The following is a 23,078-nucleotide window of genomic DNA, read 5'->3' as shown; positions in this document are numbered from 1 at the left end:
ATTAGAATTCATCACAAGTAGGGCTGCATCCTCATAAACGCGCAGGTCGCCTAGGTGGCGTCAACTCGAAAGACCTGCATCCGGGCTCTTCGGCGACCACACGACATTATTAGTGAGGGACAATTCATTCTCCAGTACATCTACATGGTATTAAGATATTAGCCCTATTCGGCTGTCCTCAGTTGTTATCCTATCTTAAATTAGGGTCAATATTCTAAACTATCCTGCTTTCTTCCTTAATTTCTCCGTACGCATGTGAGTGCTAATCCCGAAACCTGGACTCTCTTTCCTTTGAGTGATACTATGCACTATTCCTTTCGTACATTTTTCCTTCGCGGTCTGTGATTTAACCGTCCGACTCGTTGGCTGAACGGTCAGCGTACTGGCCTTCGGTTCAGAGGGTCCCGGGTTCGATTCCCGGCCGGTACGGGGATTTTAACCTTAATTGGTTAATTCCAATGACGCCGGGGATGGTTGTATGTGTTGTCTTCATCATCATTTCATCCTCATCACGACGCGCAGGTCGCCTACGGGAGTCAATTAGAAAGACCTGCACCTGGCGAGCCGAACCCGTCCTGGGATATCCCGGCACTAAAAGCCATACGACATTTCATTTCATTTAACCGATTAAGTCGCCTAACTCACCTACCGTTAACTGGAGCATATTTAGAGTCATTAGGTACGTTGTGATATTTTTGAGAGTTGCTGCCGTTTTCAATGGCAATTAAAAAACAAGCTTCCCTTGGAAAATATTCGTTCAAAGCCTAAACCACCAATCCACGTGTCAGACGTACGGAAAAGCTTCTGAACGTGAGAGCGGTTTGAATGTGCACAGATTTAGGAAGACATTCGGTGAGCGATGCTGAGAGCAGGCCAGGTATGGCTCGTGCACAGGACGTCATTGCACATCCTGGGTGTCTGAAGTTGCTTTTAATAATGTTGCTTTACGTCCCTGGGTTTCCGAAGACACCGATGAGCCGGATATTTTGTGCCGAAAGAGTTCATTTATATACAGCTAGACATATTGCACCCGCTCACCTCCTGAATCCCAGACTAGCCTTAATCTCAGGGGTGATCAATTCGTAAAAGATAAAAAATAATCAATAACAAAAAATATATATTGCACGTTATAAACTTCATATTAGAGCCCGTATTGTCAAAGTATCAACTTGTGAAATTGTTTTAGATTTTATTTTGAACAACAGTTTTAACTTATGATTTTAATTGGACTTCATGCTTCATATCATGTTAACGCCGCACCATTTCAACATTGAAGATTGACAAGACGCCATCACGCAGCGTCACAGGATACTGAGACTTTTTATTTACTTATTTCAATGTGTCCTCGCCTTATTTTTAATATTTCGTAGTTGTATTTATTACTGATGATGTCCCATAAGAGGACGAAACATGTCTCACGAGTGTAATTAATGTAGTATTTTTAATAAAGACAATTACAGTATTGTAAAGGTGGTATTATAAAATGTAAAAAAAAATCACTAGTTGTTTAAAATATATATATATAGCCGCACCAAATGAACACAGGGATGAACGGGGCATGCAAATTAAGGTAAAGGGGGACGGCTCGAACATGGATATAAATTATAGACTCCACAATAGGACTGGGAAGTGACAACTTAAATTTCGTGGGCATACTGGACTAACTACAATAAAAAGGTATGGAAACTGTTTCCTATTGAAATTGCAATGAGGAGCAATTTATTGACTTATTTTGCAAACTGCACATGATGACAATTATTACATTTAGAAATTTTCCTCCTGGAAACGAAAAGACCTTACTACTCTGGTAGTGTAAATATTTGGTGAATTCGCCCCATTGGTTACTGGGGATCGAATCCACATCCGTATGAGTGGACGTTTCATCGCTGGAGATCTTCTTTCGGAGACGAAGGAATGAGAGTAACTATTTACTGTCTTCTCCCCGTTCCGTTGGACATGAATCACTACCGATATGTACATTCTAGTAGCCGGACCCCCACCGTGGAAATGTTATCGCATCTAAAACGGGAATTGATTGTACGGACAAACTCTAGGCTATATTTCCAGATTTACAAACATGCCAGGTGTAGCTCATTAACTCAAAGCTTATCTCAATATTTACTTTTGTCAATACGACAAGACGTACGGAAAGGTTCATTACTATGCTATGACAATTAAGACATGTGCCGTCCGTGGGTTATTTCACATCTACCGCTAACAATCTCCCACGTGGAAACCCAACATCTGGTTCCGACCAGTTCGACACACTGTGACGTACCCACTTGGCCCACAGATGTATGACAAATTTATAACGTGGCGGGTCACTTTAATATTAAAATAAATAAATGATATGTCATTGTTTCTCCAGAAACAGTATCCCAAGGGCGCCAGTCTTCAAGCTTATGGCTTGAAAACAAAAGTAGATAATAAATAATAATAATAATAATAATAAATAAAAATACGTAATGAGACTCAAAAAACTCCCAGGGGTGGGGTGAACGGAACACAAATCATTAAGTACACTAACTTGGAATTTAAGGATCATTAATAATCATTTCATAAAATATAAATTAAAACAGCTATTTATTAAGATGAAAAACGTGACGTAACGGCGTATTAACGAAATCTGAACTTACGGAAGCAAAAGAAAAAGTGAATGAAATTAACTTTAAGAAAATGTACTGTTGCGCGAAGACTTGCAGTAACTTATGCCATAAGCTCACCAAATGTAGACTCTGTTGTCTTGAAGCTGAAGATAGGTGGATCTCTCGTACAGGCTGCCCCATCTGTTGTTGGATTCCAGTCCTACATCCACATTTCCTGTCTTTAACACTTCCTATTGTACTCCTTACATAAAGTCGTAATGAGTCCTAATTTTAAGTGCAAAACCACCATGGGTTATGTTCATGGAGAGAATACACTTGTATTCTTCCGAATTACGGAACAGTAGCGTAGCTAAACTCATAATAAAAGCTCTCCTGCCCTATACCAGTCAGAACCGGTCTCCCGTTGACTACCTCTCGTCATTGAGATAACAAGTCCCAATGAGAGTAACTTTTGAGTGGCTGACGTGGGCTAGTTGTTTTACGTCGCACCGACTCAGATAGGTCTTACGGCGACGATGGGACAGGAAAGGGCTAGGAGTAGGAGGGAACCGGCCGTGGCCTTAATTAAGGTACAGCCCCAGCATTTGCCTGGTGTGAAAATGGGAAACCACGGAAAACCATTTTCAGGGCTGCCGACAGTGGGGTTCGAACCTACTATCTCCCGAATACTGGATACTGGCCGCACTTAAGCGACTGCAGCTATCGAGCTCGGTTAACTTTTGAGTAGAATATACTCAGATGCGAAGTGAACTAAGTTAAAATCTTCTCCGATGTGTAGACGTAGAATCGTAGTAAGAGTATCTTCCAAGCGTGAGAATCAGAATCAGAATCTAAATCTGAATGTGAATCTGAATGAGAATGTTAGTGTCCTCTCCAGCCCTTGTCGGTGGTATATATTGGTTCAAAAGTCTCCTTCCATCAGCCCTTTCACATGGTCCAGTAAGATTCAAGGTCTCATCCCTTCTCCGATGTATAGCTGTGCGTCCATCACGTTGCTTCATTACGTTCATTCACATAGGCTGAACTTTCCCGCTGAAATAAAGCGTCTCGAAGCTGAGTTTGAAAAGTGGGTGTTAATAATGTATCAACTGTCTTTTCATGAGGTGGAGAGGGTAAGGTCTCTCGTAACCTCGATGACGTACTTTTCCTGGAATTGGGCTGAAATTAGCCTGCTGACTCTGGTCACCTCACAACGGCTATTGGAAAATTTACTGCAAGTTATAAATATGCGTGATGTTGAAATACTTTACGCAATAATTTGTTCGTTCAGAATACGTTATAGCCGCGATACAAACAAATGAAATGATGATTGAAATGGATGATAAAGACCCTATATATATATACATATTAATTTAAACATGACCTATCAGTGATTAAATATATACATCTTATCAATTAAATATATAGTTCAATAATTAAAAACCTTCAGTGATGTCCCAAACATCACAACATGACGACTGTCCCTTTCATATCTTCCTATGATTATTAAATAATTATCATTATCATTCTTTATCTGATCATTATCATATTCTGTTATTACCATCAATTATGTTATTATTATCATTAATTTCAGCTAAAATCCTATATTTGATTATTATCATTTATCATCCGGGTTGGTTATATGCTAACCTTTGCCGACATTTCAAGCGAAGGGCTGTTCTTCCTCGTATTTATCCGCATAAATTAATGATCAGTTTCATAACACATTATTATTATTATTATTATTATTATTATTATTATTATTATTATTATTATTATTATTATTATTATTATTATTATTATTATTATTATATTCGTAACACTGAATCATCGTCCATTAGATATCTTAATTTCCTTTCATCAATTATTATTCTCAAAATAATATTGCGAGTTCTTCTTCTTCTCCTTCAAACTTTTATTATTATTATGATTATTATTATTATTATTATTATTATTATTATTATTATGCTAACTTAATTTCACGTGTTACACTACCGTTAGCGATATTCATGGTTAATGCATAAGCTTATACAATTTCGGTCTACTTTGGCACTAAGCAATTGATTTAAGACAAGATTCACTTGGATTATTATTATGATTATTATTAAAATGGAAAGTTTTATATTTTAATTTCCACTCTTTAGAATTCAGTCACATATGTAAAATCCCGTTATGAACCACCAAGATCTGCTTTATATCGGTCGGGACAACACGGTATTCGGGACCGCAACCTTCAGGTTTCGTACTGCCGTTAATTTTATGGGGACACATGTCCTCCCAAGACACATCTCACAACCTATGGCACATCGCGGCTGGGCAAATACCTCCAATGACGGCGATTGCCAAATTATTCCTTCCATTTCATTTGAAGTCCATTTTTTCATTGGAACTCTTCAAACATTTAATTCATAAATTAATCCTCGGTGCGTGGATTCTGCCACTCATAACACCGGAATCGGCATTTTATATCATCTTAGGCCTTGAGATTCATCTATTTCATCATCACAAACAGTACGGCTGAATTTTACTTCATGCCGGATTTTCGCCCCTCATGACTTCCAACTCTACTGTAAATATGGGCTGAAACCACTCTGGGCTTTCAACATAACGTGACCATCCTATACAGGTGTCTCTATCACTTCTAAACAAATTGTTATGGTAATTATAGAGTCCATAATTAGGAAATCAACAATTTACGTAAAAATCAAACTTACTGCCCGATTTAAATTCTTTAACGATACATGTCGTCTCCCCATTGATTATTATTTGCACTAGCCAACTCACGAAGCACTGTCATTATTATTATACTTTAATTTGCAAACGCACAAAATCGTATATTATTATTATGACCTTCCGTACGCAACACAAATTTTACACCCTCTGGCACTTACATAATCTGGCTGTCTGGTAACAAATATTCATACTAACATACAAATAATCACCGCAGTGATTGAAAATCAAACAACTGGGTTAGCACAAAAAGAAATCTAACACTTGAAATGAACTTTGATCAAAAATATTCTCAAACAGCATGCATTAATTGAAGGAAATATCCCATATTTACATTATATACAATACACAAATACGCAGTTAATTAATCTAACGCATAATTACGTTAATAAAAATTAGTTCGTCCGTCCATCTTAAAAATCATGGATTCGGGAGGCGATCCATGTTAAGTAACCATGATTAATTTACACTGAATCCTGTTTTGTCGCGATAACATCCCCAAATATTAAACTTGTGTACACATTTCTATGTAGAATTCCATTGCCTCGTAGCGTATGAGAAGCCTCATGGCCCCATGGTGATTTACTCGCACTTTATAAAATAAACACAACAAAACACTTCTGGGAGATTACCCATGATTAACATCTTACTAGATAATTTACAATGATTTATATAAGAATAAAAAAAATACTTATAGGTGCATCTAGACCCATTACACTTGAACAATATTTTCTTCCTTGAGCCCGAACCACGAGTCATGACACATTACGACGAAGTGTCGTTTCATTCGAACCGGCGCGTATCGCGTTCTTTAACCGGCACTTCCTGAAGTATACGATGCCGTCTTGTGATCGCCTCGCTCCTACAGTTCCCTTCTACAATAATTGTTACACCGTCTATCATGAAATATTTATTTCAGGCTCTGAACACTGTCTTCAAAAAGTACTATCGGCGTAAAGTCGATCCTTTAAATTCCAACACATGAAATGTTGAGCAATGTATTAATTTCACATACAGTGATACTGATAATTTACACTCGATATTCTGAATAATTATCACCGTTAGTCTTCACCTTCATGACTACTAACGTACTTTCAACTCTAACAGAAACTATAATGCGTTTTCTGGTACTGAGTTACAGAGTCACCGTGTCAGCGTATCAAATTATTTCAAACGACTGGTTGATGAGAAGCTCGACTCCCTAGTATATATGGTCGAATTGGTTTCGCGCGTGGGTTATCTGCGTTCACTCCAGAGGGAGGGGGTTGGTTATCCTAAATCGGCATTTGCAGGAGGATTTGGATCTCTGAATTTATCTCACTTAATAAACTGGCGATACACATTCACGTGTCGTATTTTGATATCATATCGTTCGGCGATCACGCAGATATTACTTGATTTCTGTCCCCCACTTCTCGCGCGCTAAGTCGGCGTCCGTGATGGCGTGATCATCTTGACCAATGGCGAGATAGCGTGGGTCATTTCCTAGAATTCTTTATTTTAATTTATTACAATTACAATTAATCAACATTGGGATGATATCACAAAAACCCCCTCTGTTCAGTTTGGTGGTTGGAATATTTTAATTCTTGTTATTGGAGAAACTAGCTGGAGTTCATTTTGGTTTCACTTATGTTGGCGCATCTGCGAGTCCTTTACTAATTTTGTCATTGGCTAATACTGCAGCGGTTCGTTTAAATATCTTCCTCTGTCAACTTAACAGCAATATGCCCGCAGGCATGGGAAACTCTATTTCGTCATATTCTCCGTATTGGTGATGCACTTGGCCTCGCCTTGTTCAGAAATAAATGCTCCTTCACTTCCTTGCAGTAATTATTTCTGTTGTTGTGAGCGCTTGCTTTTAATCCTCTTAGCTTCTGACAAGGAAATATTTTACCCATTATGACAGGCTAAACGTTGGCGACAGATTGTCGCGAACACGTCTGACTATGTTGAAACTCTTTCTCCCACACAAAACTGACACTGTACGTAATTTAATATTCCCATATGTCTGCATTTATATTATAATATCAAATCATGATAACTAGGGCCCATCTCATCCGGGTACAATATTGACAACAACTTTACAGATAGCTAGCCTTCAACGAGCGACGCTTCTTCTTATAACATAGAAATGATGCAGGATCAAACGCACTACTGGTTTTGAAATTTGGGGCACAGCATTAGCACACAAGTGTGAGCACTTCTTTCATACAGTGGGGTATATTTCTCCAAACCGATGACCTATTGGTTTCATGTTCTTAACAGTCCTGAAAGTCGTAACTTTGAACCCTCCTCCAACTCAAGATGGTGGACACAATCTGACAAACGAGGTAGGAAATTGAAATTAGGCAAAATTATATCTTTTAGCTTTCAACTTACGAAAAGATTACAAGATGTTCGAATTTTAAACTTTTACGTGGGGAAAATATCAAAATACGGAGGCAATTTTAATGACGGTACAGTCCCTCGTTTCTGGGTAAATCATTTCAAGTCATATCACAAGGCCGGTAACACAATCGTTACCCAATTTGGAGTGATCGACGATTTTGGTCATATGATTTCTTCGTCGTATCTCGATCTCTTATACATTAGATAGAGCTGCGTTTCTTCCTTGTATGTAATGTTTTAATTTTCACATGCATATTTTATGGGTCAACGCACTTATAGGAAAGATAGGATCATCAGATTCGGCACGTACACTGGTACAAACAGTGGCATTATGCGAGCTAAATTTTCCGATTCTAGCTGTCACATATGAATGCGAGAAATGAAGCAACGTGTGAAAACTGTACCCAAATTTCACCCTATTCGAAGTTTCTAACTCAATATGACGCATAAATAGGGGAGATACGACAAAATATCATAGAACCAACCATGCAGACCACTAAAAATAGCGTCTGATAGCTTAGTCTGTTCGTCGATATTACGTAACGTTTAGTAGCATGTAATCTCGAAGTGAAGGTCTGCAAATCATAAAAGTGAATATTTTCTTATATATTTTCTTATGTCTATTCGTATATATACATTCAATTCGACTTGTTGCGATCTAGAAAGGGTGGGGATACCACCATAATTAAAATTCCCCAAATCGATAGTGACTCTCAGTAGGAGAGGGGTGTGCAATTGTAATCGGAACTCCCCTTATCGACTGTGTCTGGCAGTTGGAGAAAGGGCTTGTCATTATAACGGGAACTCCCAACTTCAATGTTACTAGGGTTAATAAATGGGGCCTGCCATCGTAATGAAATATTTCTTTCTTGATTTGCTGGTAGTAGGCAGGGGAGCATGCAATTTTGTTCAAAACTCCCCCTACTCTCTTGTATTTGTAGGTCTGCAAGGGTGCCCGCCATTATATAAACACAATTCCCGCACTAGATTGTGACTTCTAGTAGACAAAGTGGCCTATCCTTATTATCGAAACTCCTGTACTCGCATGTGACTGGTAAAAGAATAGATGACCGCTGTTATAATGGGTACTCCCCAGGTCGTCTGTGTCTGATCTTAGGAAAGTGTGCCTCTCTTCATAACGTTGACATACCAATTTTATTATAAATGGTAGTACACAAGAGGACGTGGTATTATCAGTAAAGAAGTATGGAAGGAGGCCTGTCATTATGATCAAGACTCCAAATCTCGATTGTGACTGACGGTAGGCAAGTGTGCCTGCCATTTAATGACAACTCCCCAACACGACTGTGACTGGCATTGGGAAAGGGACCTACCATTATAATGAAAACTCCGCAGGTCGGTTGTGAATGGCAGTAGTCAAGTTGGCTTACCGTTATAGTAGAAACTCCCGAACTTAACTGTGAATGCCAGTACGAAACATGGCTTCTCATTATCATCCAAACTCCGCAAAGTGCACCTTACAACGCACCCAACGTATTCCCCCCACCCCCCTCATTGTGTTTCTCACATTTGTAAGATTCATGCAATTTGCAGTAATAAACTCTTACAACATGTATGTACATGCATTTACTTAGAAATCCGCATACAATGTAGAATACCGTAGCGAAGCACGGGTGCATTGGCTAGTTGTAAATAAAAAAGTTTCAGTATTATATTTTTATATTATTTTCTGACCTTCACAGATGATGCCAGTTGCTACTTCCAAGGGGTTTCCTTCTTAATAAATCACAGTCTTACATCTCAAAATAGACTTCCTCCGGAATTGCGCAAATACCCTGCCTTTGCCTTGAATATTTTGGGGAAAACCTTTGTGATTAGCGGACGCGTGCGTATGTGAATACGCAACGCGACTATACTGGACACGGTTGATATGTTATGATCTTCTATATTTTACCATATTTTCGTCTCGCGTGAACTGGATAGCCTGCTAGCTGCTAACTTAGGAATCTGATCTCAATCTATAAGACGTACTCACGATAAAACCATTGCCCTTCTTGCCAGTTTCGGTAAAAATCGCTAAATATTTAATACGTAGAGGTTCCAATACCCTAATCCACTCCGATAACGGAGATTCAGAACCCTTCGGTTGTTTTGTTGCTTAAGCCTCCCTATAATGTTGATATAATGTTGACAGGAATGATTCCTCACGGGGTAGCTGTAATGTTGGACATCCTATAAAACACTGCCACCGAGGGAGTTCAATGCCTAACTCAGCCATTCTCGAAGTGGTTTCCGTGGTTTCTCACTTCCACTCCAGGAAAATGCCTGGATCGTACCTTACTTAAGGCCACGGCCGTTTTCTGCCCCACCGAGCTCGATAGCTGCAGTCGCTTAAGTGCGGCCAGTATCCAGTATTCGGGAGATAGTAGGTTCGAACCCCACTATCGGCAGCCCTGAAGATGGTTTTCTGTGGTTTCCCATTTTCACACCAGGCAAATGCTGGGGCTGTATTTTAATTAAGGCCACGGCCGCTTCCTTCCCACTCCTAGGCCTTTCCTATCCCATAGTCGCCATAAGACCTATCTGTGTCGGTGCGACGTAAAGCAAAAAAAAACAAAAAAAAACAACACTGCCGGCGGAAGTACGATGCAAAATCCAGCGTGGAGTATTATGAGATGTAATGAAAATGGAAGTAAGGCACACGACATTTTCCATTATAATTATTAAATACAAGTAAGGGATATGCACACGATTGCTGTTTCATCAGATTGAATACTGTCCCACTATATTGGTGTAATGAATGTCAGTTCTGTACTGTGTTTATCATGACTTACTTGTCTATTTAATAAAATAATAATTCGGAAGTAAACAAGTGACATGATAATCATCTCTATTGCTGTGAAAATCATTCACCAGCCGATCATGGGCGATATACCTTTAAGATTCCATGACAACCAAGAAATGTACAAGCTTTCTGCTTCCATAGCAGAATTGTGAATTAATATACGTACGTACAACTGAAACAGGCAGAAAGTTCTTATTCGAGAGAGAATTATTTTATTTTGGATACTTTTAGAACTACAAGCATTCTTATCATTACCCTAAAGATTATGGTTTGATGCATTGACTCTCAAGGAATATGCCAAGTTGGCGGAGAAAGGAAGTATAAGTACTCTCCCTGTTCATTTAACTGGAAACCGGAAAATTTAACGAACGAAGTGATGACCTACTGTGAGTGAAATTACTGATGAATTCTAATCCTTTCGTAACTGCTCCTTCACCAGGTATGACCGGGTACCGTGAGTAGTGCGGTATGAAGATGTGATCCTGTGTGCTACATCCTGACATTACAATACCTTGTGGTGAATTTGAGAGTTTTTCTAAACCAACAGTCATACTAAATTTTGACATAAATTAATTTGTATATAAATAAATAAATAAATAAATGAATAAATAAATACATAAATAAATAAATAAATAAATAAATAAATAAATAAACAAATAAATAATAATAATAATAATAATAATAATAATAATAATAATAATAATAATAATAATAATAATAATAATCAGTAATCATAATAAATAATACTAAATTAATATAAAAACACTAAAATAAATTCTGACATCTGTTATGCTAATCATCCCAGGATATTTTCACTCACTGCTCCACATGTGAAAACTAACACAATAGGCCTTGTTAGTGTATTTTACTACCTAATCAGGCAACGGGTTGAAGTTCATACAACATTTGCATTCAAAAATGAGCGTCAGAATTTTCGTATGTGTGTTGCGAATGTTTCAAATTCAAAACAATAGAATCGCGTTTTGTGAGCAAGTTGTATAGTAATTTACCCAACATCTTTAGTAGTCGAACTTCAGGTGAAAATTTACCAAGATTCTATTGAAGGGCTATTGAAGCAAATCAAAGTCTCATTATTTTTACCTTTTACATTAATGGATCACGAAGTAGGATTATAAATGCAATTTAGTCATGACACACCAGTCTTAAATCGTTCGAATATTTACTATTAACGTGAATACATCTCTGAGATTTATTATTAACTCACTATATGGTCCAGTGGTAGAGTATCGGACTCCGGATCACAAGAGCGCTGGTTATAATCCGGCAGGTGTGTTCGTATTTTTGAAAGAAGGTAAATCTCTGTTCGAAACACCATGTCCTAAAATTTCAGTATGTAAAAGATCTCTGGTGGCACGTTTATTAAAAAGGCATTCAAGCTCATGACAGATTCGGTTTATTCTAGTTGTTCTGGAGTAGAACGGAGCGTCGAATTGACGAGGACGCAGCTACACGGCGTCAAGTTGAAGAATGTCCACATACGGTACCTGGGGCCACATTAATATTATTATTATTAGTATTAGTATTATTCCAGATGCTTTCGTGGTCCGTAGATTGATAGCAGCACGTGGGGTGAATGGCTAGACAAAGCATAAATCAGAGTTCAAGTATGGCTAACAATATTGAAGAAGAGCTTTATTTCTTTCTTTTCTTGTATTACGATTCTCGAACAACAGCAACACTTGTATAAACAAAGGTAAATTCCACCTTGCGAGCTTAGAAAATCGAAAATTCACAACTAGGGAGCTCGTAAGCTCCGAAAAATCTTACAAGAGGGGAGCTCGTGAATCGTGAATTCACAAAATTTTACAAGTTACTGGGGAGGATAACTCCCATCTCGAAAGAAACAATCGAAGGTTTCGTAAATTTTTCACCTTGAGAAAACAGGCTAGCCAGTACAAATCAGGAAAATAGGCCATACCGCCTAAAAGCTTTACATAGGACGGGTCTCGAAACCAGGAGTTCAGTTTACATTTGCTTTACACACGACCTCTTTTGGGCCAGAAGGTTACACTAATGTTAATTAGCTAACACTGGAAGTTGAAAAAACTTTTGCTTTAGTAAGCAGTTAATACCTTCATTTCCCTAATCATATGAGGAACCACATTTAAAAAGGATCGGAAGATCCATCACTAAACAGGGACAGAAGCCCACACGACATGCCCATGAATGAGAGAGAGGAAAAAAGGTTACACTCGGAAAGCCGAGAACAAAATGGGAATGAAGGCGAAACTTAAGCACTCCAAAATTTAAATTTAACGGTCAAACCTTGCTGGGTATAAGGGCCCGACGACAGGGAGGCCCGCTACAAGATGACTAAGGGATGAAAAAATTGAGGCCTAAAATTTAGAAAAATTAAAAACTCAGTCACCAAAAAAGAAATATGAAGAGGGAAAAAGAGGGTAATCGCTCGTGCATCCTTAAATTTTACAATTGTGCAATTGCATTTTCTTCCGCATTATAAAATGGCGTCAAAATAGATGTATGGACCATGCGAGACGGAATTTATGAAAAGCGAACTGTGATTCAGAAGTTCACAGAGGGCCGAACTCGGAGAAACAGAGCATAATCACGAAGGCTGTCGAAGAGAATAACATTGAAATGCTAGGTAGATTGTAAAAAAACAGGATAAATTATATATATTACTAACACACACAACTATCTGCTGAAAGATTAAATGGAGGACGTAGTCATCACTTGAGAATAATCGCAAGGAAACTAACGGAACATATAAAATATTTTACAAGTAACTGAAGAAAGAATAAAATATAGTAGTAAGTCAAATATTCAATATAAAGGGACAGTGTTCCAGTTTAAAATAAGAAAGAAAGCTGAGCAGGCAAGGCAAGTGGTCAGACAAGGACCAGAACATTGACTACTGACGGAGGAGAAGATTGCCAAGTAAATACAAGACAAGAATTTCAAGAAGGAAGGAAATTAATGGAAATAGAACGTCAGAAAAACGAAATATTATCTGAATTCCCTTTCAGTTTAAAACAGAATTTATCCTGGAGCAGAAGTGAACCCAATATTGATATATTTGAAAGCGGTCATATTTATTATCAAATATATAAGAAGAAAAATTATAGACTGTGGAACTACGTAAGACTTTAATATGAACTCATACATATAATATTTGTATTCCGTTGAGCTTCGTGCAAGAAAGAAGACCGTCAATATATGCGAATAGATCCGCAGTGGACCGACTTGGAGATGAGTGTGTCACGGAGGATCCAACCAACTTGATATAGAACGAGTGACCAGCCGATCTATGGATTCCAGCCGGCCGAGAGCAGCAGCCATAACCTGGATGGCTACAGATTCGTCATGAACCCGAATGACAAGCTAAGTTTTCTAAATCATAGTTGTTAATTAAAATGATGTAGGATAATATTGTAAAATGATAACCTAAGTTGTGTATCTATAACATTAATGGGATCATTGAAGTGTAATGTCAAAATCTAGCTCTCATGGTAAAGATATGTTAGGATCTATATACCTCGATTGGGAGAAGTGACAGTGTGTTTTGAATGCAATGCATTAGAGGTAGATATGGAGATTTTATTATTGATAGCAGGAATGAGTTTACTATAGCACAATGATAGCATATGTTGGAAAATGGATATCATAAATGGGTCAAGTAACCTAACGTGTTGTTAGTCAACATGATAATGTGATATAGAAGTGATATGCAGCCAATATGAGTTATTCTTTGTCAGTGCAGGCCAGAAAGGAGTATTATACTATTCTTGGAGGTTAGATGTCATTATGGGAAATGCAATGTGCTCCAGTGAAGTGAATATATTCTCAATGGAACAGAATACGTCGTGGAAATGTGTTTACGAGTAAATGTTGTGAGATTTAAGAGAAATGGCTACGTTATTAAGGTGTTATGAATGAATTAAATGATACGCAGGTTGTAATGAAAGAAATAAGAAATCGTCGAAAAGAATATATATGAAAAAGGCATAGAAGTGATAGAATGAATATGAAGAATACGTATATTTAAGTCTGGATCGTGTACAAGAAGCATTGGCATGAAAAGATATCTCATCGAGGGAATAGAGAAATATAGTGGAGGCGTAGCTTACCGTAACAGGTAAATGGCAAGTCAAATAATTCTCACTATATCCATATGATGAAAATAAAGATACAATGTTAGAAAATACCCCATGTTGGTATTGCACAAAATAATATGTGTATGTAATGACTGATTCTGACGTCCAAAGTTAATAAAAATAATAATAATAATAACAATAATAATAATAATAATAATAATTTCGTGTGGCTATTTCTAGCCGAGTGCAGCCCTTGTAAGGCAGACCCTCCGATGAGGGTGGGTGGCATCTCTCGTGTGTAGGTAACTGCGTGTTATTGTGGTGGAGGATGGTGTTATGTGTGGTGTGTGAGTTGCAGGGATGTTGGGGACATCACAAACACCCATCCCCCAGGCCACTGGAATTAACCAATGAAGGTTAAATTTCCCGACCCGGCCGGGAATCGAACCCGGGACCCTCTGAACCGAAGGCCAGTACGCTGACCATTCAGCCAACGAGTCGGTCGTCCATAGTTATAATTGAGCTATTCAATCGATTGAAAGGAGTGAATCAACTTAAGAGGCAAATGTCATTTCATTGAAGGTAGAACTTAGAATCTTAAATGAGAGTGACTGATTGAGAACTAAAATAGTTAGAATTCAGTTTTAGTTATTGATTTCATGAGGTTATGTTATGCTATTTAAATAATTAAATGCAATATGGTTAGGCCAGGAGGTGCCAGAATTATGCATGGCAGTAGAAAATGGCAAGCTTAGCGAGTCATTCAACGGTAATTAAAATAATTGACAATTTATTCGGACAGAAATAATCTTAAAAGCTTAAAGACAGAAAATATGTTTTTCATTAGACATTATTTTAATAATAATTTTTATATATATATATATATCTGTGTATATGTTATGATGAAAGAAAGGAGTTCAGTCATCAGTTTGGTGAGCGCAAATGCAGAGTTAGCTCATGTCAAGCCTGCAGGTGATCATTGTTAGAGAATTGAGATGTATATAAAGATACTCTTATAATATTTATTTGGAATTTTGAAGAATGAAACAAAACATCAATATGATTTTCTCTTTCCTGAGCTTATGATTATGATAATAAACTAGCTGCTTAACATTAAATATGTGTAATATTTTTGTTTATAAGTTGAGAAAGTAGAATAGTTTACTGATAAGTATGTGTTGCGATTCTGGTCTATCCACAGCGTTAAATTAGGTGCGAAGGGATGGAGACGTCCATAGGATATGTTAGATTACGATTAGTAAGCAATTTCACCGATCTTCGGGATTCACGTTAAGCGAATTTTACAGTAAATGTACCCTGAGGTTAACTGAGTAGTCGGAGAATTTTATTTACGCCGTTTTTGCACGCAGTAAGGGCGCACCAAGTTCCCATTAGGGGAAAAAGTCTGAAGCCTAGCTAAACCAACTTCATTTAATTTAACTTGAAAGAGAGAAACGTTACATTAAAATGGGGCAAAGCCGGATGACTTAACACATACATGCTAAATGGGTATGCAGAAATCTTCCCTATCTTCTCACACAGAGAAATAAAAATTTTAAAAATCTGCCATACCTTGTTAAGGTCATCTTCTAATGCCAGTCCACCATCCCCCGGCCCCAGCAACTCTCAGGAGATCAATCAGTCAAGTATCACACTCAGCAATTCACTGCAGCAAGACATTCTACTAAGAAACTTTCTCCTTTTATAGGAGACGGGCAAAGATTTTAAAAATAATTGAGTAAACAAAATTTTGATAAGCTAATTTAATTTTGATATCTCCCCACATCGTTAGCGGTTCATGTTAAGCACAGTGATGATTGTCTCAAAGTGATAAGTTGACAGTTGAATGTTCTCGATGGTAGTTTGAAGTTCAAAACACCAGATAGCACTAGAAAATAGATGCTAGGGACATCGGGTCCGAAAAAATTAAATTTCTGTAATATGTGATTCATTAGGTTGAGAATAGAGAAAACCACAGTTGGATACCGGCAGCAGTGCCTAACACACGGCACGGTAATTATTATTTTCATGATTCAGTTAAAATTAGTGAAGTACTTGTGGTAAAACTCACTTAGATTTTCTCGTTTCTATGTTTTATTGCATGAATATTGCAGGCATATTATTATTATTATTATTAAGATTATTATCGGGGTAATCAGTGTATTCTACCTTAAATAATTAGCACTCCCTTGCTTAGTTTATCCACTTATGATAACGGAAAAATTCACAGATCAAACTTGTGACAATGTTCTGTCGTTGTTTGCGCTTTTTTGCGTTACGCGGCAAATCATTCCTAATTCCTCAGCAGAAGAGGAGTCAGAGCCGTTCTAGATCGACGTAAAGATGGAGGAGCATGACATTTTTCGAGGAAAGTAATAATCGAGTAAAAATGCCCGACTCGTTGGCTGAACGGTCAGCGTACTGGCCTTCGGTTCAGAGGGTCCTGGGTTCGATTCCCGGCCGGGTCGGGGATTTTAACCTAAATTGGTTAATTCCTACGGCACGGGGGCTGGGTGTATGTGTTGTCTTCATCATCATTTCATCCTCATCACTGCGCGCAAGTCGCCTACGTGTGTCAAATAGAAAGACCTGCACCTGGCGAGCCGAACCCGTCTTGGGATATCCCGGCACTAAAAGCCATACAAAATTTCATTTCATCGAGTAAAAATGAACTTCTCACAGCAACCAGATGATTCAAGTATCAGTTTATTTTCTTTATTCAAAATATTGACCACCGGCTTCTACACACTTCGCCCATCTTTCAGGTAAGTTATGAATACCATGCAAGAAACACTGCTTCTCTTTTGCGGCAAACCATTCGTCGAGCCATTTTCCACCTTCCTCGAAATTGTTGAAGTGCTGCTCTGCGAGCGCGTGCCCCATTGATGCGAAGAGCTGATAGTCAGATGGCGCCAGGTCGGAGCAGTACGGCGTGTGCGAAGGATGTCCCATCCGAACGATTTCAAGGTGTGTTTTACTGGTTTCTCTGCGTAAGACGGTGCATTGTCGGGTAAAAAATTGACTGTGCCATGTCTTCTGGCTCATTCCGGTCGTCTTTCGATCAAGACATGATTTAAATTAATCATTTGTTGGCGGTAGCGTTGTGCGTTAACGGTTTCGCCGGGCTTCAAGAGTCTTCGCAATTTTCCGGTCTACCAGAGAGCGCACTGTCTTTCACATTTAAATCACCACATTTAAATGGTCGAAATGATGCCTCACATACCCTTATCAACGGACCGTGTCCACCATATGTTTCTACCAGCGAGCAATTACTTTCCATAGACTTTTCCTTGTGATTAAATAAAGCAATGCATGCCGCAAATATTCTTTTTCAGGCACAAACGTCGACAAGATCAGTGAACAGTACAACACAGATGGCGAGTGTTGGCGGACTCAACTTGTGTGTGTTGGTAGTTCAATGTCAGACGAACAAACTGACGTATGTGACAAATTCATTTTTTTTTTTGCTAGGGGCTTTACGTCGCACCGACACAGATAGGTCTTATGGCGACGATGGGATAGGAAAGGCATAGGAGTTGGAAGGAAGCGGCCGTGGCCTTAATTAAGGTACAGCCCCAACATTTGCCTGGTGTGAAAATGGGAAACCACGGAAAACCATCTTCAGGACCAAATTCATACGCTGCGTACTGTTCGCTGGCGCCATCTCTTAGTGAAACCGGAAAATACTTTTGCATACACCTCGTAAGGTATATTCTAATGCTCTTAAGCAATTACACTAGAATTACACAGTATGGCATTGCTTTTTCATCAAAATTGCCCTGAAGATATTTCCTTATATATTTGTTACGTATAAGTTACGCAGTTTATTTTTTGAAGTAATTTGGAACTTAGGTGGCTGGAATGTTTAGTTTTGATCTCTTTTTAATAATTGAAATGTGCATCTAGAATCTTGCCTTCAAGAGCTGTGATTTCTTTGTATTTTAGACAGAGGAGAAGTATGGAAAATATGTTTTTCAGTTTTCTTTTATCGAACACCAGCGTTGGAATTTCAACTTCGTACTTGATAACAAAACATATTAATGGCACATGGCGACTGCGACATAACTGAGTGAAGGTGGAGTTCATTCACTTTAAAAGTGAAGACATTAGAGAAAATGTTGTGGCTCACTGCTGTGTTTAATTATAAATAACTCATTTATCGTTAATGACCTCTCATCATTCTGTCTTTGCATCAACAGTTCAGCCAATACCTGGCTACCATCATCTTTCTGGCTTTGGATATTACAAAAAACTTCCAAACTACATGACCTGGAAAGATGGAGTAGAGGCTTGTCGGAAAGAAGGTGCTAGTATGCTGCTCTTGGAGACTCAGGAAGAGATTGACGCTATCTATGGGTGGACTGGATGTTGCATGTGGGTTGGAGTACATCGTGAGAATTATTCTGGGCCATGGATCAATGTTTTAGGTAAGTCAAACTCTGATTGGTTACTGACAAAAAATATCTGGTGAATGGTCACTGAATACAGATTTCCTCGTGTGTATTTATTTTAAATTAACGCAGTCCATAGCGTGCATTACTGTGGTCACGTACTATTAATAATCTATGGACAATAGGTGTGTGGCCGGGTTTATTTACTTTATTTAGCGTAGGGCTAAATCATAAAATAAAAAAAACAACATTTACAAATATCTCAAATTACAAACTAATATCCAGGTCACGAATGTAGTCTATTGATCGCTCCGTCATAACCAGGAACTCTGTTAGATCGCCAGGGAAAGCTCTCACAAGGGGACATTCCCTACTCGTCACCACCGATTTCGCTCAAATTTATAGAATTTGCACGGCTTGGCTAGAAATGAAAATACCCAAAGAGGGAACTCCAGATGGCAAAGCGTATAGAAAATAAAAATAAATATAAAAATGTTGACGCGTCTCACGCACCCTATAAGCCACTTGCGTTAATACGCACGCCGAGCAGTAGTTGGCGTAGCGATAGGGGCTTGGACTAGTAATTAGATGGTCGTGGGTTCAGCTCGCCGTGTGGAGAAATTTGTTCTCAATTTTTATATCATTAATTAATTTTTATTTATTTTACTTATGCAAAAGGCATATAGGATGTCATTTTTTTAATCATCATCATCATCTGTTTACCCTCCAGGTTCGGCTTTTCCCTCAGCCTCAAGCGCAGTGTCCTGGAGCTTCAGACTCTTGGTCGGGGGATACAACTGGGGAATATGACCAGTACCTCGACCAGGCGGCCTCACCTGCTATGGTGAACAGGGGCCTTGTAGGGGGATGGGAAGATAGGAAGGGATAGTTAGGATGAGGAAAAGAAGCGGCCGTGGCCTTAAGTTAGGTACCATCCCGCCATTCGCCTGGAGGTGAAGTGGTAAACCACGGAAAACCACTTCGAGGATGGCTGAGGTGGGAATCGAACCCACCTCTACTCAGTTGACCTCCCGAGGCTGAGTGGACCCCGTTCCAGCCCTCGTACCACTTTTCAAATTTCGTGGCAGAGCCGGGAATCGAACCCGGACCTCCGGGGTTGGCAGCTAATCACGCTAACCACTACACCACAGAGGCGGACCATTTTTTTTTAATGAGTGCACAATTGCAGACAATTTGGAGTTGCGAACTTTCCCGACGTGTTCATACAGAAATTCTTCTTTTTTCTCCTTTACTGGCTATCTCCCCTCCTTGGGGAATGTGCCATAAACGTGAATAGTCGTTTCGCTGTAAGATTCGTTTTCACCTGACAAGTGAAGGTTGCTCCTGGTGGCTGTACACAAACAATAGATTCTTGGTGCAGGTAGACAATGACATGAAATCCCATTTTTGTTTTACCTTTTCTACGCTTTTTGCGTATAAATAAATAAAATTAATTATTCACTTCTTTGCGTAATTGGAAAATGAATAATATAAAATTGAACAGAAAAACCCGTCTCCACACGGGGAGTCTAAACCACGACCATCCAATTACCAATTCGAGCTCTTACCGCTACGCCAACAACTGCTCGGCGTGCGCGCTCACGTAAGTGGCTTATACGGCACGAGAGCCACGTCAACATTTTCATTTCTATTATTATTTTTATTTTCTATACGCTTTGCCATCTGGAGTTCCCACTTCGGGTGCTTTCATTTCTAGCCAAGCCCTGCATGTTCTATAAATTTGAGCGAAATCGGTGGTGACGAGTAGGGAATACCCCCTTGTCAGAGGACATTCGTGAGTTACATAGTGAACAGTCTGCTTTACAGCGACACAGCCAGAAGTTACTTTCTTCCACTCGTTCAGGTCACTGACACACCTGCCAGTTTTGGTTAAGATCCTACTAGGTATAGCGTGGCAATTCAAAGCCAGTAAGTGGTCCTGAGACCCGGGATACCAGTTGGTGTGGAATAACCGTGGGCGCCTCTCTAATCAGGAACTAATGGGAGGTGATGGTGATTATAGTTTCAATAGGAACTAAGGTGGAAAGGTGAATTACAAGGTTTTCTTGCCGAGCAGACGGTTAGGGTAGGGCCTTAACAAGTTTCTTGCCATGCGGTCGGTTAGGATATGGTCTGGACAAGACCAGTGATATGGGGACAAGCAGAGGGGGTCTGGGGATGTATGCCCCGCAGGTTAGATCCACGAAGCGGCCTTAGGCCTCTAAATTTCCTTCGGAAACACACCATTGGTCTGGACTGGATTAGGTAGGGCCTGGACAAGACCATCGGTTATTATTTACATGTACCATTTACTTGTGCTTTTGTTGTGCCGAGGTTGATAACGGAATCTCATGATCATAATTCACGGGAATTACGTCACGTGCCACTTTACGTAGGCCAATAGGAATGCAGCAATGGAAAATTATGTGTAATGCACTTCATTAGATTATAACAGTAAATGTACTTATGGGGGTGGGGCATCGCAACGAACACATATCTCCTCTGACAATCATTCCAAGTAAAATTTAATTAATTTCTACTTACTTGTAATGTTATAAACATTTTGTGACTAGGGGTCAATTTTTACCCAAGGAAGAAAGAATGTAGGACTGACTGATTCGACAACTGTATCGCGATTGACCTGTCTAAAGCATTTGATAGGGTGGATCATGGGAGACTACTGGCAAACTTGAGTGCAATTGGACTAGACAAAAGAGTGACTGAATGGGTTGCTATATTTCTAGAAAAAATATCTCAGAGAATTAGAGTAGGTGAAGCCTTATCTGACCCTGTAATAATTAAGAGGGGAATTCCTCAAGGCAGTATTTTTGGACCTTTTTGTTTCCTTATATATATATATAAATGATATGAGTAAAGGAGTGGAATCAGAGGTAAGGCTTTTGCGGATGATGTTATTCTGTATAGAGTAATAAATAAGTTACAAGATTGTGAGCAACTGCAACGTGACCTCCAAAATGTTGTGAGATGGACAGCAGGCAATGGTATGTTGATTAACGGGGTTAAAAGTCAGGTTGTGAGTTTCACAAATAGGGAAAGTCCTATCAGTTTTAATTACTGCGTTGATGGGGTGAATGTTCCTTTTAGGGATCATTGTAAGTATCTAGGTGTTAATATAAGGAAAGATCTTCATTGGGGTAATCACATAAATGGGATTGTAAATAAAGGGTACAGATCTCTGCACATGGTTTAAGGGTGTATAGGGGATGTAGTAAGGATGTAAAGGAGAGGGCATATAAGTTTCTGGTAAGACCCCAACTAGAGTATGGTTCCAGTGTATGGGACCCTCACCAGGATTACCTGATTCAAGAACTGGAAAAAATCCAAAGAAAAGCAGTTCGATTTGTTCAGGGTGATTTCCGACAAAAGAGTAGCGTTACAAAAATGTTGCAAAGTCTGGGTTGGGAAGAATTGAGAGAAAGAAGAGCTGCTCGACTGAGTGGTATGTTCCGAGCTGTGAGTGGAGAGATGGCGTTGAATGACATTAGTAGACGAATAAATTTGAGTGGCGTTTATAAAAGTAGGAAAGATCATAATATGAAGATAAAGTTGGAATTCAAGAGGACAAATTGGGGCAAATATTCATTTATACGAAGGGGAGTGAGGGATTGGAATAACTTACCATGGGAGATGTTCAATAAATTTCTTTGAAATCATTTAGGAAAAGGCTAGGAAAACAGCAGATAGAGAATCTGCCACCTGGGCGACTGCCCTAAATGCAGATCAGTAATGATTGATTGAATGGCCCATCTTAAAGGGCTAGGATTTAAGAATATTCGGTTAAAGTTGTCGGAAGGTAGAGGATTTTACGATGCTGCATATAATGAACAGGTGATAAAAAGTGAACTACAGAGTGGAAGATAACGCTTTATATCAGGAATACTACAGAAGAAAACGCAGTTTTCCTTATACATGTAAATGGAGAATAGTATTGGTAGATTCGTCAGTTGGGGGAATGAGTAGGCGTTTCAGTTTCTTGACCATGTGAGGAAGCAGATGGCGATGAGGTCCACAAGTCATAAGAATTACTGAGTGTCGTTTTACTCAGCAACAACAGCAAGGATAGTATAGTCATAATGGA

General features: G+C 38.9%; 1 protein-coding gene across 1 annotated transcript in view; it reads left to right on the top strand.

Annotated features, from left to right (window-relative positions):
- The window catches only part of LOC136872314 (mucin-21), a 48,096-nt gene that overhangs the window by 22,769 nt on the left and 2,249 nt on the right, over positions 1 to 23,078 (top strand). The window contains exon 4 of the mRNA XM_068227538.1: positions 18,788 to 19,015. Coding sequence (XP_068083639.1) covers positions 18,788 to 19,015 — 228 coding nt within the window. The remainder of the gene's footprint in view (positions 1 to 18,787; positions 19,016 to 23,078) is intronic.

The sequence above is a fragment of the Anabrus simplex genome, chromosome 4 (genome assembly GCF_040414725.1).
Source record: "Anabrus simplex isolate iqAnaSimp1 chromosome 4, ASM4041472v1, whole genome shotgun sequence".
Taxonomy (NCBI): Eukaryota; Metazoa; Arthropoda; class Insecta; order Orthoptera; family Tettigoniidae; genus Anabrus; species Anabrus simplex.
Note: the sequence above shows the minus strand (reverse complement) of the source record. Positions and strands in the feature narration are given on the sequence as shown.